Consider the following 17583-nt stretch of genomic DNA (forward strand, 5'->3'; position numbering starts at 1 on the left):
GATCCGACAGATAATTTCCATAAATTTAATTTACGATGTTATAGACCTTTCGACGCTTATCTATTTTCGCAAATGATACTATGACGAAATTATTTAGAATCTTTTTTATTTTTTTTTATTTTAACTATTTTTACTATTTATTTTCAAATATTTCTCATTTTTTTAAATATATGTACACATAATAGCACCAATGTGCCAGGTAAATCTAAATGCAAGTTTTTGTGCTAAATTCAAATCTTTCGAATCCAAATAATTATTCTCATTATCTTTGGAAAATATAACTTTCTGCACTGTTTCGTTTAGGGAACATTTCTTTTTCACATTCAACAGTAAATTTAAGTTTCTCCTCTCATTTTTGCATTTTTTTCAGTTCAATGTAAGAAACACACGAAAAACGCTAAAGACGTTATAAAACATGAAAAAAATTGCGTTTATCAGTGCAGGCATGCGAATCAATTTTGCATCTGTCACATCGAAATTTCAACTTAACAAAATTACGTCAATTTCACATCTGTCACACATTGGAATTTCAACTGAACGAAATTACGTCAATTTGGCATCTGTCAGATCGAAAATTTTAACTTAACAAAATTACATTTCGACGTGCCGTAAGTTGCTCGTGGAATCCTCTTTTTCATCGTATGACTCACCGTACACACATGGAATTGCCATCGACATTCTGTATTCTGTCCGGTTCTCATCTCAGTAGACTGTGAACCATCGGCGAGGGAGGACGTGGCTCCTGTGCCACTTGTCAGTAACGCGCACGTGGCGATTTGTAGACATGCCCGGCCGAAGGTGACAGCCGGCTAATATTTCAATTTCTTGCGGTTATTCGAAAAAACGCGTTGTAATTAAGAATCGTGTTTATGTTAACTACATCCGTGAAAGTAATTATCGGGTCGTGAGTGAATAAAAAGTTAATTTATCTTGTTGGTAAGTAAACCTACTGAAATATATGCTTAACGATTTAATTTAGTCAGAATCAATCTAGTTATTTAATTTATTTAGTATTAATTATTCAGTTTAATTAAGTGTGTATAATTTATATCGAGCCTCTACTTTGTATTCTATATTTCATTATCAAAGAGTTGAAATAATTCAAGAATGATTTGAGAATAATTTATCAAGTTTTTTTCATTTTAGTGTGAATAGATTAAAATATGAGAGCGTCTTACTTAATGAACGTAAACTGAATATTGCAAATTATTCAAACGATTGATGTGACTTTTCTCGGGACGGATTTTTAAACCGCGTCATGTCATTAAGATTTATGTAACAATTGAGTATCATTATTGAATATTTAAGTGGAAAGTAACGCGTATGTTAATTTGCGAATACGGTGTTATGCACAATTATTCGCAGCAAAATGTATTCAAAACGTGTACAAAACATGATTGAAATTCAAACTCTCTTTGTGAATGTGCAACATTCATTTTCCTCGTTTCACTGGCAAGTACAAAATGCCTCGTACAAAAAACCTTCAAGAAAAATTATTTTTTCAGTTGCCTTCAGAATTCTTTTCAGAAATTGATCGAATACGAATAAGCTAATATTAATTAAAAGATTTATTATTCGAGATAAATAAAATATATTACGCTTAATATATCAATGATATAAATTCAGGTCGCATCATTCTGAATAATTGATTTAAGCAATTAATTCTGGAGGGATCAATTTTATGATACTACACTAGAGACAATTTTTTAATGAATGATCTATATGTATATTTTCACAATAGCGTTACAGCGAGAAATGATTTTTCTCGAAATTACATCTGAACTCTTGCAATTCTCTTTTCTCTGAATTTGACGAAAAGCGCTGAATACGATTTTCAAATATATCTCACATACCGCAAGTTCGCGTAAAGCTTCATTTAGCTCTATCGTTTTATTGATTTTATCCTTGACCTTCCTAAATTACATCTCCAGTAACAATGGATGAATTATAAAGTTTGGTGCATACTCGCTCTCGAATTATTGAATGTTGAAAGTTATTCAACGGCTCGGTATAATTTTAGAAAACGTGTTAAAGTGCGAAAATGGATCACGTGATGCACAGATTTTCCCGAACGAAAAGCAGGTCTAATTCGTTGAATGGATCTACTGTGACGTCAGTATAAAAGTATTAACGTAAAAATAAATGAGATCTCCGATTATCCGGTAAAGTGTATACTCTAGCGTATAATTTATTCCAGAAAAAGTCTAAATATTCCAGTCTGAATATTCCAGCGCGCGTTATTTATTTCAGTCTATGAATATTTGACATACTTATTATTCTTTCCCATAGAGAAATGCAAATATGTATACATATGCGCACATATTTCTCATTCTCTTTTCACACATAATACAATGCTTGGTTTTGTCTCCGATTCTCTTTATTCACCATCTTTGATTCAAATGGCACATAAATATTCTTTCTTTTAGGTGCAACTCTAATGAGAGTTAAATAAATGATATTTTGTGTTAAAAATTATCGAAGACGCTACACGCATATGCAATCAAAATGGACTTTTGCAAGCAGTATAAATTTCTACACATCCTGCCTGTAAAACGAATCGTTTGGTTCTGGCGAGCCGAAAACGGCACAATATTCCAAGTGCCGCGAAATGATTTGCAATCAGGAACCGACTGTCTCATCGAATTCATGAACGTCTTCGTCGCTATTTTTACGACACTCGTTGCTGCGATTTTAATTTTCAAGTACAAATGCAGCGCGGTCAGAAAGTAAGTTGAAGAACCAAAAAATATTCAACATTTTTCATTTCTAATCAAAAAATTGTAAAATAATTTTTCTCACTCACACACGAATAATTAATTATCAAAGTTTCGAAAATCAAAGTTTAGGGTTTGTAGGGGGTAGCTATTTCTCGCGCGATTAGTTAGACGAATGGAAATACTGCTGAACAATGTGATATAATTACACAGCGGTCTAAAATGGGAAACACGGGATATCAATATACGTATCTAAGAATACATCAAGTTTCTCGCGTGTTAGCGCATTGTAGAAACATCTGTTACACATGTTACACTTAAATGGTACGCGAGAACTTTCGGGTTTAATTGAAGTAACTTTCAATTAGATGAATTCTATTTCGTTTGGGGATGCCCCATGATTCAAACGAGAGTTACATTCATCCCGAAGAATTTACTCCAATTTAATGCTATAAGATGCATAAAACGCTGGTAATTGTATACGTCATTCTTGAATCAATCATTATTATCCGGAATACAACATGCACTCTCATCATATTTCCGCGTTACTTTTATAATAACTGTCTATAATAAATTCCGAGTAATGTGCATTATTAATCTATTACACGAATTTCAGAATAATCAGATACCTCAATTAATTAATCAATTAATTATTAATAATTTCATACAACGATAAACGAACAATGGCAATGAATATTATTAATAAATAAAATGGTATAAATACCGTTAACGATGTAAGCTGACGGCCTTTCATGTCGGCATCTTTGAAATTTAATTTTCCAATTACTCTCTTACCAGGTATTTACAGTGCTTAACGGTGCGTTTCTCAAAAAAGCGTAAGATTATTTTTATATGCTAAAGCTGTGCGTTGCAAGTTTCGCAGTTTCACATTTCGCAGAAGCAACAGGCCACAAGTCGGTAAATTTTGCAGTATTTTCGCAATGACTCAGTATCTTGTTTGTCAAAGTACAGCATAAACATTTGATTAATCACGCTTGTCCAAACGATTTTTGCCACAAAGATGAATGACCATATATTTTTCCACGATTCTTCAGATTTTTTTCAGTAAAAGATGTTTTATAGAATTTAACATTAATTAAGTAATTAGATATTAATCTTTATTCTATTACTTGAGATATGAACAATATGCAGAAATTTTTTTTAATTACTACGAAACATTGCGTTGTACTTATATATATATAATCGTGAAATTTTTAATTAACTAATTACTTAAAAATATCTTGATTTGCAAATATATATTAAATATTTTTTTCGAAAATTTAAAATACTTTACAAGTTATTAAACACACATTGGTTATTAAACCAATTCTGTAACATTCTATTTCAAAATATATAAACACAGAGCAATTATTAAAATTTTGTTAATTAATAAATTTTGTTAATCTTACCCTGCCCTATAGTAATTACGTTATACATAATCACTATATATATACCTAATTATAACACGCGCGTGTTCCTAGGACTTGTGAAATTGTTGTCGCATGCAAATGAAGCAATCCCGTTAATCGATGTACTTCATCGACACTATATGAATTTTTATTACGCGAAGGCACTTTAATGAACGGAATACCGGAATGTGTTTATGCACAAAAAAGGAAAAGAAAAAGAGAGATGTCTCGTATTAATTAATTATAGGTATATAATTTATAACAGGTTGCCCGGGTCTTTTTCTTTCTTTCTTGTAAGATAAAGATACTATGCGTGATTGCTGATTTGCGTCAGCAATTGATTGTTCAAGGAATAATAATATTGATTGCCAAATTCGCTTATGAAAAATTAAACACTATTTTTTATATATACTAATACTGAAATTCAGTATTAAGATTTTTAAAAAATGCATGATTTTCAACTTTTTGATATGTCAAAATTTGCATGGAATTTAATAAATATTTATATTGACGTTTACAAAGTTGTATTAATTTTTTATGTTTGCTTAATTTTATTGCCTTCATCGCAATATCTTGTTTTATAAAATGTTCGTGTTGCATTTCCGTTTCAAAAGAGCTACTGTTTCTCTGCGTAAATGAGAACACACGAGGACTGGGTAATCATAGACATAACACACGCGACTTTCACTGTTCATTTCGCTATTTGTAACTTCGCAATAAATATTTTGCATGAAGAAGAAGAGCCATTCAGTAAATATAAGATTGAAATTGCTTCCTTCTGTACCTCGCAATTACACATCAGGGACAAAGTTAATTTGTCAAGTTAGTTTATCCAGCTTGTCATTCCAAGCAAGTTTGTCTACACAAATTAGCTAATTCAACCCACTCGCCATTATTACGAAATTAATAACAAGTCGCGTAGGTAGAATTTTCAATATATTAATAAATTCTTCTCAATATAAATTTTCCATAAACATTTTTTTCTTATAAGCAAAGATAAAAATATGAATTATATTTTTTAATTTTATTCGTTATATTTTTTCTCTTGACAGATCTCGTAACAGATATTTTTCAACCATATTTATTTTGCGCAATACAAATACTAAATGCCAAGTATCCACAAGTGTAAAATAAATTACCATCAGTGATGTCACATCCGCGATATATCTAAACAAAATCGCAAGCGGAATGATTCAGAGATCATTCAAATTTAAGGCGCGTACAAACTCAACTCCCTATTCATATACTTTTAACCATCGAATATGTAATATACCCGTAAACCTGACACGATTATAAAATGTATTCGTAAAAAACAAACTAGTATTTCTTTAGTTTAACTTTTTCATAAAAGTTTCAATATAAAAGTTTATATATACTAATACTGAAATCCAGCATTAATATTTTAAAAAATGCATGATTTTCAAGTTTTCGATATGTCAAAATTTGCATGGAATTTGATAAATATTTACATTGACGTTTACAAAGTTGTATTAATTTTTCACTAGTTTCCAATTGCTGAATTAATGCCGTTGTATTATCTGAATCAAACTAAATAAAACTTTTCGAATATCATAATTAATATGGATTCACATAAGTAAAACTGAATCAAAAATAATATTAGCTAATATAAAGTTACAACGGCGAATAAAAATAAAAATTTTAGATTAGAGTTGTAATAAAAATATTTCTAAAAAAGAAATAAGAATGCCAATAACAAAGAATCGAATTTATATGCAACAAATGTAGAAGTTTAAAAATAAAATTAGAATATGTTTATACATATGCTTGGTGTTTTTATCATAAAATAAAAATTTGATGTCCATCGATTGATGTTAATTTTATTATATTTAATAGAATACACTAATATATTATTCTATTAAAAATTTTGTTATTCGTATTTAGTGTACATTATATAATTATATTTGTATAATAAATAGATATTTATAATGATAAATATAGACATATTTATGTAAGAATAATAATTATTTTTCCACTTAGGCCTTCTAAATCGCTCTTGCCGCTTCACACAAGCAGAACTTTACTTTGTATGTTACTACTGTCAACTCTGTTATTGGAACTATGCGAATCCATATTAACATCGATCTCACTGTCGTCAATTTTGGCGACGATCGCCGTAATATTCTGTTGGATATTACATCGCGAAACCGAGATGAGGGATGGTTTTGGTACAGCCGTGTCGGGAGGTGGATTTACGATAATTGGTCTCTCGCGAGTATGGAGGCTTTTACACTTATGCAGGTATAACACCGATAATTATATCAAATATAAAGATAAAATATACGTCCCCTACAATTAATATGCAATCTGATCAACATTCTCATTGTCAATATAAGTCCTTTTTTGGTAAACTATTACTATTTATTAAATTAAAAATAAAATGTTAATTTTATTATTATTTATGAAAATTTTCTTAGATTATTGTGAATATTATTATTAATTCACTCTTAATAATTTTAATTTTAATTTATTCTAATTTATTCTAATTAATTCTAATTTTTATCTTATCCGTTGTTTTACGTTTATGGAGATACTTCAGAAATGATATAGAACAAAATATTTTAGATTCGGTCTGTCCATGCAACACGTTCGTGTTGCAACAACGGGGATTACCGCTGTTTGTTGTGGATTGCTCGCTATTATCGATTCTTATACCCTTTATCATATGGTGAGTAATAATTTAATTATTCAGTCGAAAAAAGAATCTAAAAATTGATGTCCGTAAAATTCTCTTATAATTTACTCAATATTGCTTAGATATGACTAGAAATAAAATTTGAATGTGTTTTGTGACTTTATAATTATAATATTTAATAATTTCAACTAATAATATAACATAAAATCCTTCTTTTCGTTACATTTCTTCTTCAAAATAATACTCGCTTTCCTTTCCATCCTTCCTATCTTTTTCAATGTGTGATTCATTTTCGACGTGTTAAAGTTCAAACCTGATCGCGTAAGATGACATCGAGCATTCACAAGTGCAACTTAAGCTGACAGTTAGCACAAGGAAGTTATGTTCTTATCGACAGCCTAGTTGCTGCGGCAACTAGTGTAAATGTTTGTTTTACATTTAGCAAGTTTGTTTGAACAATAATTATTATCATGCATCGTTGAGACATGCTTATCGAACGTTAATACGATGCTTTTTGTTCGAACGTTATATGCTGGCACGTCCGCAAAAATACATAAGATAAACTTCGAACGAAGATTTTGCTTACCATAAAGTCGTACAGAAGAAAATACTCCGATTAAAAAGAAACAAGAGATATATGCATGATCAAACTTATATGTATATATAAGTTTTTCTCCCTATTGTATATCTTTTCCCACTCGTTAATATATCTATCAAAATGCATATCCTCGAGACTTATAGTCGAAGTATACAGATGTATTAAAAGCCTTCCCACCGTTTACGTTTACGACTTCCTCGAGTCGATAAAAGCAAACAGCCAGTGGCGGTTTTACTACTCAAATTTTCCTCTCGACGCAAAACCAAATGTATAAACATCGCGTCGCTCGACACTTCAAGTTTTCTCACCGTGTGTGAATACATCCGCAAGGATATTTCGGTTTCGTTTGTCAGATGCAGAAGAGCAGGCGGTACACCGTTAAAAGGCTCGATAACGCACGGGGTTCCTATGTGCACTCCACCTCGCCGTTCCTCAGCAGAATCACCTTCCACTGGGTGACTGACCTGCTGTCACGCGGTTATTACGCATCACTCGAACTCCACGACCTTGGACAACTTCCGAACGAGGAGACAGCGAGAAACCAGTTTGAACGTTTCCGCGATGTTTACGAAACCGAAAGGGTAACGATTCTTATTTTTCCAAACCAAATTTCGAAAAAGATGATCCATTTTTTGCTCAACATGTTTCACAGATGGAACATTTAATTATGTCATTACCAAAATTTAAAAATTAGTCAAATTATTTTTTACACAATTTATTTTTGCAATCTACGCGTATCTATTTATACAAATTATATTATTAAATTTCTAGCTACGAAGTGGTGGACGGAAAGTGTCATTGTGGAAATGTTTCTGGAAACGGATATGGTTGGCTTTCGCGGCGGGTGGTGTCCTAAAATTGTTAGGCGATGCTACGACTTTGGTAGGTCCTATGGCAATTTCCAAAATTATCGATTATGCCTCGGATCTTCAAAACAGCACCATGCTGAACGAAAATTTCTCTTGGAAGGTATCGTCACGTCTCTCAATTATTTTATTTATATTTTAATATATCATCTAAAAAACGGACTTTATTCAGGGAGCCATGACATTTTCCGAAATTTTAAAAAATGGATATTTTTTGGGGATCTTGGTTTTTCTTGCAACCATTTTGCAAAGTACAATAAGTCAAGCTTCTACTCATGTGCTTTGCATTGAAGGAATACGTTTACGAACAGCTCTTCAGGTAGTTTAATTATTACGTTATAGAGAGTATTCACGATAATTGAAAATAAATACAAAGCATTTAATTTCGAATTAGAATTTAGAGTTAAGTTTTTCTTTACTATTTTTTATTCATTTGGTTTTGAGGGAAAAAGTTTAAATAAAGAAAACTTATTAAAATTTCGTTGTTCAGGCATTAATTTACGATAAGGCTCTTCGATTGTCCTCTTGGAGTATTTCTGAGGATGAAAAGCCATCCGACAAAGAAAAGGATCAACACTGCCATCAACAAGCAATTGACATTGGAACTTTAACAAATCTCATGTCCGAAGACGCTTATAACGTAATGAGTTTCTTCTGGATCGGTCATTATATCTGGGCCATTCCGTTAAAAGTAAAGATATTTACAGACAAATTATTATGCACTATGTGCACTTCATGTAATAGTTTAAAAAAAATTATATCACATATCATTTGTATTTTAGAACTTTTATTTAATTTATATAGATTGCAGCTATCATCTTCCTCTTGTATTTAAAATTGGGTGTCAGTGCAATTATGGGAGCAATTTGCTGCATATTGATCGTCACACCGATGCAACTCCTTCTGGGAAAACAAATGTCCGAAAATTCCAAGTCCATAGCAGTAAGAACAAGATTGCTACATTTTTTAAAATTTTTACATTATTTTTTAATTTCTCAATTCTATCTTGCGAGTCTCTTTTCAAATTTTTCATTTTTTTATTAGGATAAATTTAATAATATATTATCAACTTTTTTAAATAATATATTATCAATCACACTATGTATTATTTTATTTTAAACTAACTACCTAATAATTATAAAATATTCTCAGGAAAAAAGTGATGCACGACTACGTCTAGTTAATGAAATTCTGCAAGGAATGAGACTCATTAAGCTACGCGCCTGGGAAAACGTTTTCGAAGATCGCATACGCAGAACCCGGAATCAGGAATTAAAACTGCTGAACAAGGACTCTGTGTACTGGGCACTCATCAGTAATTTTTCTTTACATTAAACTATTTATTATAAAATGCAAAAAAATGCAGACGATTGCATGTCTATACAATTTTTTTATAATTTAATACAGCTATAATAGCTATTATATAATTTTTATAAGTCTTGCTAATTCAGTTTTTTTTCTTTGGTAAAATTTAATTTAATTTAAAAAAAATTGAATAAATTGATGTTAATATCGCAGACTTCCTCACGCACGCCTCTTCCGTTCTGATGACTCTCTTCACATTCGGAATTTATTTCTGGTTAGAGGAACGAAATCTTGATGCGGGAAACGTTTTTGCCAGTCTCGCGCTCTTTTCGCAGCTGACCGTGCCGCTCTTCATCTTTCCGGCGATAGTGCCGATTATCATCAACGCTTTGGTAAGGAAATAACGCGTTCCTGAGATATCTACTTCTTAAATTCAGTCTCTGCGAGACATTCTTCACGATATCTCTTTGCAGACGTCTACAACGAGATTAGAGGAATTTCTTTTGCTACCAGAGATCATAAATATTCTCCCCGAAGCAAACGATCGAAAACTGGTTGCAGATACATTGTCAATGACAAATTCATACACCGATAATGACGTAAAAGTACTTGTTTGATTAAAAAAAATCTAAGAATATATTTAACTAAAACTGTCCAAGTGCAATTAAATCTTGATAAAGCGCAATACTTTATAATTCAATTCGCGTTATTTTCTTCAAGGTCGAAGTTATTAACAGTGTGACAACTTTCGGATCGCTCGATAATATAGTAGAGGACGAGGAACAACGAGAGAATACTTTGCGCGAGTTTAGTTTGGCAATTGACTCCTCGGTTGATACGGTGTTTGAAAAAGACCCAGAAGTTCCGGAATCTGTCCTCAGAATTAGATCGAGTACTTTCGCTTGGGGACCTGATGAAAATACTTTGATGATTAATGCCCTTAATTTTCCGCGAGGTGAATAAAATTGTTAAAAAATCTATTGTATAATGAAGTATTCAATCGCTCAATTTTTTTATTCGCGTTATTTTAGGACAGCTGACTTTAATAGTAGGAAAGACCGGAAGTGGGAAGACTTCTTTATTGTTGGCGCTCTTAGGAGAGATTCAAAGAATCAACGGGAGCATTGAATGGACCAAGTAATGTCAAAGAAAAAACAAGAAATAATGATGATAATTTGTTTGTTGGTGATTTTTGAGCTAAAAATGTCGTCTTATCAGGGGTCTAAAGATCGCGTACGTGGCGCAACGACCTTGGCTCCAAAACGCGACCTTGAGGGACAATATTCTTTTCGGTTCAGCCTATCGGTCACGAAGATATCGCAATGTTTTGCGCGCGTGCGCACTTCAACCGGACGTAGATATACTTCCCGGTCGGGACTTAACCAGAATTGGTGAACGGGGTATCAATTTGAGCGGTGGGCAAAAACAGAGGGTCACTATAGCTCGAGCATTTTACAGCGACGCTGATGTCATCCTTCTGGTCCGTCTAACGTTAATGTATTCATTTTTTGTGCAAAAATTTATACGCAAAATTTTTCTACTGAAAATTATTTTCAGGATGATCCATTGTCAGCGTTAGATCAACACGTTGGTCGACAGATCTTTGATCATGGCATGAGAAAACTTATGTTGAGAAGCGGTCGAACTGTCATTATGGTCACTCACAGATTAGACTTGTTACTCGCTGCTCATCAGGTTTTATGATTTCATTAACAATGAAAAATAAATTTTATATAATTTTTTTTTAATTTAACATATTATATTATACATAAATAAAAAATATACTTTTATTTTGACTTTTATCTGTATACATAAAAATGTACTTTTATTATGTGTAATTATTTCTATTTAAAAAAATATTTTTCAAAAATAACAGCAAGTTATAAACATTTATTTGAAGATAATTGTCATGGATAGCTGTCGAGTCCGTGCTGTCGGAACAAAATCCAGTATCGAGGATATGGATCCTGAATTGGCGGCAGAGTGGCGAATCGCAGATTCAAGACGGGAAAATGAAAATCGTTTTCAAAAAACTGCCAAGGATAGATGGTCCTTGATTAGATTAGTCTCTAGGATTGGAATTGGTATAATAAAAAGACACACCAGCGACGGATCGTGGATCATCGATCGCGATGCCCATGTGGTAAATAAAAAAAATAGCAGAAATAGATATCTATAATCAGAGATTTACGAAGATAATATTATCGCGACGATAACGTTATTTTGTTATTGAACTTCTCTTTTCCGCTCTTTCAGAATCCACCAGCATTTATACCTTTAAGACTGCGTCGGACAACTTTATCTGGATCAAGATACCTAAGTCATGATCTCACGGATCTCCCGGTACCAACGGAAGAATGGAACACCGCTAGAAAACGATCGAAGACACATCGCGACAGTGTCAGATCGATGAGTTTTCAAACGCATAATCGACGACCACCGGTTCTTCGACAAAGCAGTACACCGATGATTCTCGAGAATCGAGAACACATGACTTCAAGGTTATTTTTTACGATTTTAAACTCTAAGAAGAAATCTGATCAACCATGTCACGAATCCTTTGATGAAATTAATTTTTCTTTGCCAAAAATCTGCAGCAAATTTTCAATTCTTTATGTTAAATTACTTCTTTGGGCAATTATATAAGTAAGAAAAATTGGAGGGTATAAAATAATATATGATTATTCTTTACGTATTAAACAGCTTCATTTTTTGCAGGAAAAGAAACAATACTTATGACAATGGACAACCCAACAGTATGCTAAAACAATTCTTCTCTACAAGGTTTTTATTTCTTTTTTACGTAGAGAATAACAATTTGATATGAAAAAGTGAGAGATGGACAAGTAAAAAAATAATGATTCAAATTTTAGATATCCGGAAGAAATGACGATAAACAGAGATAAAAGTGTCCTGCGTCGACTGATACTAAATTCCAACAAGTAATTACAGCAAGAAAAAAGCAATGAAAAAATTATAAATAAATAATTAAAAATCAAGTATTTTTTCACTTTTTCAGGATAAGCCAACAACAGGAACGCGATCACTTTCCGGTAAAACGATTGCTATCGATAGAATCGCGAGCCAGTGACGATGTGGATGACATGGAAGAAAGTTAGTTATAAAAAATAATTATATATATAATTTTATTCTTTAAATCTCTCTATTTTTATACGCGATCCCTCTTATATAGTTTTTCTTTTTTTTAATATCTATAATATTTAAAAAATTTTTTAGCTCTGGATGGTGAAAATGCAAATGAACAAAATGAATTTGAAATTGATGATAAAAGTGGAATGGTAACTCGAATGACTTGGATGGAATATCCAAAGTCTGGTGGATGGATGCCAGGAATCATTTATATTTTAGCAGCATTAGCCTATCAAATTCTTCGCGTATATACCGATCTCTGGTTGAGTCGATGGACGGATCAAAGTGTTCATTCGTCGGCGAATGAACGTCAGAATGTAAATAGATATTTGCGACATTGACATTGATTAATACACAAGCGATAAAAGTATCGCTTTATTTACGTGCCCCCAAATTGATAAAAAATTTTTTAACCAAATCTGAATCAAAATATACGTATATCAATAATCAATTAATTTATATATTAATAACTATATACTATTATTAAAAATTAATAATAATTGTTATTGAAAAAAAATATTGGCACGTCAATTCTTGAAAATGAAAAATCATGTTTACGATGAAATAAGAAATAACGATGAGATATACATAGATTCGTATTTTCTTTTAATCGAGCAATTTTAAATGTCTGTCTTTTTTTTCAGACGGTGTTCTATTTCAAGGTGTACATCATCATATCCGTGGGCTCTATCCTTTTATCATTTTTGTACAATGTGGCAGGTCAGTGGACAGGTGCCAGAGCTAGATGCAAATTACACCGAGAAGCCATCGCTGGACTTTTCGGTGCACCTATCTCATTTTTCGATTGTAATCCAATCGGAAAGATTCTGAACAGATTTAGTGCTGATATGGGTGTCATAGACAAGGTTAATATAGAAAATAATGTTTAAAGTAATAATTGACAAATGTCAAATTATTGTAATTATGTGCAAATTTTTTAACTTCTCTCTTAATTTTTTTTTAGAAAATGTCATCGATCAAAAGATTGACATTTGATTAATATTCTTAATATACAAAATAATGTTTAAAATAATAACTGACAAATGTCAAATTATTGTAATTATGTGCAAATTTTTTAACTTCTCTCTTAATATTTTTTTTTTTTTTTAGAAAATGTCTACATCAATCAAGAGATTGACATTTTTCGTATTACTTTGTGGCTCGGCGATGATCGTCAATGTGATTATTTCACCATGGTTCTTGATCGCCGCTGTACCAACCAGCTGTGCTTATTACGTGTTACAAAGATTTTACAGGCGGAGCGCGAGACAATTGCAACGACTAGACGGAAGGTATTATTATTAATAATAATTATTGCGATCTCTCGTATAATTTTTTACAAAATTCATAAATTTCACAAAAAATATTAATTTTTTTAAATTCTCATCTTTTCATTTTTTTTATTTAAAAAACTAGAAGTCTACTGCACAAGTATTCTATATGACAAATTCATAACTAACAATTAAATAATAATAACTGTCCAAGTGAAAGTTAGTGAGAATGAAATGGCACGCGTCTCTATAAATATTTCATAGGTCTCCTCTTTCTAATTCAAAGATAGTCATTAAGTTTCTTTCGCATCTTTCGCTTCCTACATGCGGGAATGCATAAATAATTATACGTATGGCTTACAAGCACGAGGGGACCAGTAGCAGCGCATTTCTCAGAAACTTTGTCCGGGCTTCCGACACTGAGGGCATTCAAGCAAGAAAGTCGTTTCATGGAGGAAACAATGAGACGCCTCGACATAAACACCAATGCGTTTCTCATTTTAAACACTAGTAGCAGATGGCTCGGCATTGCATTGGTAAAAATAATAAATATATTAAATATTAAAAAAAAATTAGATTCAAAACCGATTCACCGTTCTCCACAAATTTTATAATCAACAAAATTTGTTCAAAAATATATATTAATATATATATATATATATATTAATATAATCTTTTTAATATAAATAATTATATATATTTTTTTATATGAATCATATCGCCTTTTCATGGTTTGATAAATAATTTCAGGATTATTTAGGTGCTGTTATTGTGGTAACAGCTATTTTTACGGCCTTACTTTCTGCGGAATTATATCCAAGCCGCGTAACACCCGCTCTAGTGGGTCTAGCAATCAATTATACTCTCTTAGTACCGATATACTTGAATTGGGTGGTCAAATTTACTGCAGAGATTGAAATGTATATGGGAAGTGTGGTCCGAATTTCCGCATATAAAAACGCGCAACCGGAGAACTATCGTGAAAATGGTAATTATTTTTAACTTGAAATCTCATCATTAATTTATAAGAACGTAAAAAAGGTTTACGTTACTGTTATTAAATTTTTATTTCCTATCGAATTTAGTTTCAAAGTAAATCAAGTTTGATTAAATAATCCAAACTTGCACCAGGTTATATTTTATCGATATTAATGAATAATCAATGAATATCAATAAACTTATCATTCATCTATTACATTGTTATATAATTTTTAACGAAGTAAATCAGATCGAATAAAGAAATAACTTGGTTCCAACGCGAGTAATAACTGACTCATCGACTTACATCCGCAAATACGACGATAACTTTTTTTGTTATCAGAATGATACAGTGTATTTTAATTTAAGTATTGATCATATCATTTGCAATTTGCAATTAATCAACTTCTAATCAATGAATTATCAAAACATGACATATACCAAGTCTCCTATATATTGATGATATAAAAATATTTTTCAAGGATCTATATCCTTCCTATATATTCTATTTCGTTATTTCTTACTTTCTTTATTATATATATATATATATATTATTAATTATATATATAGTTATATCTTTTGGATTTTTAGATTTACGAGTAGCCGATGATTGGCCCAACAAAGGGGAAATTATTTTCGAGAATGTCTCTCTGCGTTACGATATAGACACAAATCCGGTAATCATAGATTTATTTTTGAAAATTCCAGCCGGACAAAAGGTAATTGAATTTATAATTAGTAAAATAATACATTTTATTAAAAGTGAACAATAATTATATATTAAATAATAATAGTATAAAAATAATAATAAATAAGATAAATTAAATAAAGGTTAAATTAACATTTTATAATTTTAATATGTAAGAAAATAAAGATATAACTATATAGACATACATGCAACTTAATATTTATAGTTGGGCATTTGTGGGAGAACTGGTAGCGGAAAATCATCTACCGTGATGGCTCTCTTCCAGTTAATCGAAATCAGTCAAGGACGCATTTTATTGGACGGGATTGACATTCGACAAGTGCCTCTTCGAATATTGCGATCGCGGTTATCGGCCATACCGCAAGACGCAATCATGTTTAGCGGTACAATTAGGTCTGTATAAACAATGCGATCTCGCAAATCTCTTGTTATTAAGTACATCTAGAGTCTTTAATATATGATTCAACATACACTTTGCAAAAATTATAAGTTTGATGAATTATGTCTCGTAGAGAAAATTTAGATCCACTTTCGGAACATGAAGATCAAGAAATTTGGAATGCCTTGGAACTCTCTCAAGTCAAAGATATCGTAGCTTCACACCCGGAAGGACTGAGTATGTGTAATAAATTTATATAACAAAATAATATAATAAAATATTTATAAAATATTTAAAATATTTTTAAAATAATATGTTAAGTGTGCATGTAATAGAATCTAATTTTGATATAGATCTCGAGGTACGAGAAGGCGGTGAAAATTTTTCAGCCGGTCAATTACAACTACTTTGCATGGCACGTACAATTCTTCAACGATCAAGTATCATTGTTCTCGACGAAGCGACCAGTGCACTCGATGTAACCACTGAGAAATCGCTTCTAAAAGCGGCTGCTGTCGCCTTCGAGAATAAAACTGTGATCACTATTGCGGTTAGTAGATATTTTAATAAATTAAATATGTATTTTATCAAGTAAAAACAATTTTTGTAAATTATTAATTTTGTCAACTTTAATTATTTTTCACTATTAAACTAGTCAATATAATATATTAATTTTAATTTCAATATATTATTTTATGAATCTGAAGATAATGAATAATTGCATGTCAATAAAATTGAAAAAAATGATATTATTTTTATTTGTATAATAAACAGAAAACAAGAACAGCTAAAAATAAAATTATGAAAAAATACAAAATAAGAGAAAACTATAAATTGTAAAAACAAGAGAAGCATTTTCTAATATTTTTTAGAATTCTTACTTTGAATTAAATTTTATTCTAATGAGATTATATAAAATTTTAATGAAATTAATATTTTTACAGCATCGAGCGGCGACTTTGTTAGATTGTGATCGTGTTATTGTTCTTGACGAAGGCAAAATCATTGAAGACGGTTCACCAGCAGATTTAATGCAACGACAAAACGGAATCTTTTCCGCAATGATCAAAACGGTTAACCAAAGTGGCGAACAACGATAATTATAAAAAAAACCACGTGTCAATTTTGACTTCACTGATCATATTGATTAGGATGACAATTTAAAAAGACTGCTTTAGAAAGATAATTTCTTCTACTACAATACATTATAAGAATAATATAGCTTTATTTTTTATACTAATCGAATATGTATGACTATAATTTCCTATTTTTAAACAATATTTTATTTTTGTATTGTGAATTTCTATTTAAGATATTTTACGATTCTTTGTAAATATAAAAAGTAGACCGTGAAATATTATGTGTATAATGTGAATTAAAATAATGTGTGCAAAAAAATTGTGACTATAATATAAAAATTGGATAACATTGAAATTTTGTTTTAGACAATTAGTGAAATGAATTCTCTATCAATCTCCAAATCGTCTTTAACAATATACATTTTTATGTAGATATTTTTATTAATATTTTATAAAAGTTAAATTTATATAT

General features: G+C 31.0%; 1 protein-coding gene across 2 annotated transcripts; it reads left to right on the forward strand.

Annotated features, from left to right (window-relative positions):
* The first annotated feature begins 723 nt into the window (after nucleotides 1-723).
* On the forward strand, nucleotides 724-17418 carry Sur (Sulfonylurea receptor). Of its 2 annotated transcripts, none has more exons than XM_085482104.1 (31): nucleotides 724-936; nucleotides 2427-2726; nucleotides 6122-6382; nucleotides 6707-6809; nucleotides 7728-7955; nucleotides 8146-8343; nucleotides 8413-8559; nucleotides 8731-8931; nucleotides 9045-9182; nucleotides 9393-9555; nucleotides 9759-9937; nucleotides 10019-10150; nucleotides 10266-10500; nucleotides 10577-10682; nucleotides 10764-11025; nucleotides 11103-11240; nucleotides 11446-11688; nucleotides 11802-12046; nucleotides 12264-12329; nucleotides 12419-12487; nucleotides 12565-12659; nucleotides 12783-13012; nucleotides 13340-13561; nucleotides 13806-13987; nucleotides 14331-14502; nucleotides 14717-14954; nucleotides 15536-15663; nucleotides 15859-16046; nucleotides 16166-16269; nucleotides 16386-16582; nucleotides 16977-17418. In XM_085482104.1, exons 2-31 carry the CDS (start codon nucleotides 2506-2508, stop codon nucleotides 17130-17132), a joined length of 5247 nt encoding a protein of 1748 aa, XP_085338230.1. In that variant the 5' UTR covers nucleotides 724-936; nucleotides 2427-2505; the 3' UTR covers nucleotides 17133-17418. The 2 variants fall into 2 exon arrangements, with proteins under 2 accessions (XP_085338230.1, XP_029174122.2); XM_029318289.2 differs by having other exon boundaries at nucleotides 10019-10144.
* The last annotated feature ends 165 nt before the right edge of the window (nucleotides 17419-17583 follow it).

This window comes from Nylanderia fulva, unplaced genomic scaffold, assembly GCF_048542155.1.
Source record: "Nylanderia fulva isolate GAGA-0341 unplaced genomic scaffold, ASM4854215v1 Scaffold2, whole genome shotgun sequence".
Lineage (NCBI taxonomy): Eukaryota > Metazoa > Arthropoda > Insecta > Hymenoptera > Formicidae > Nylanderia > Nylanderia fulva.

What these genes read in the sequence shown, in the direction of transcription:
- Sur (XM_085482104.1), top strand. Translation starts at nt 2,506, where the DNA reads ATGGACTTTTGCAAGCAGTATAAATTTCTACACATCCTGCCTGTAAAA. An exon ending in AAACAATTCTTCTCTACAAG is followed by an intron (nt 12,330 to 12,418) that starts GTTTTTATTTCT and finishes TTCAAATTTTAG; the next exon opens with ATATCCGGAAGAAATGACGA. An exon ending in AAATTCCAGCCGGACAAAAG is followed by an intron (nt 15,664 to 15,858) that starts GTAATTGAATTT and finishes TAATATTTATAG; the next exon opens with TTGGGCATTTGTGGGAGAAC.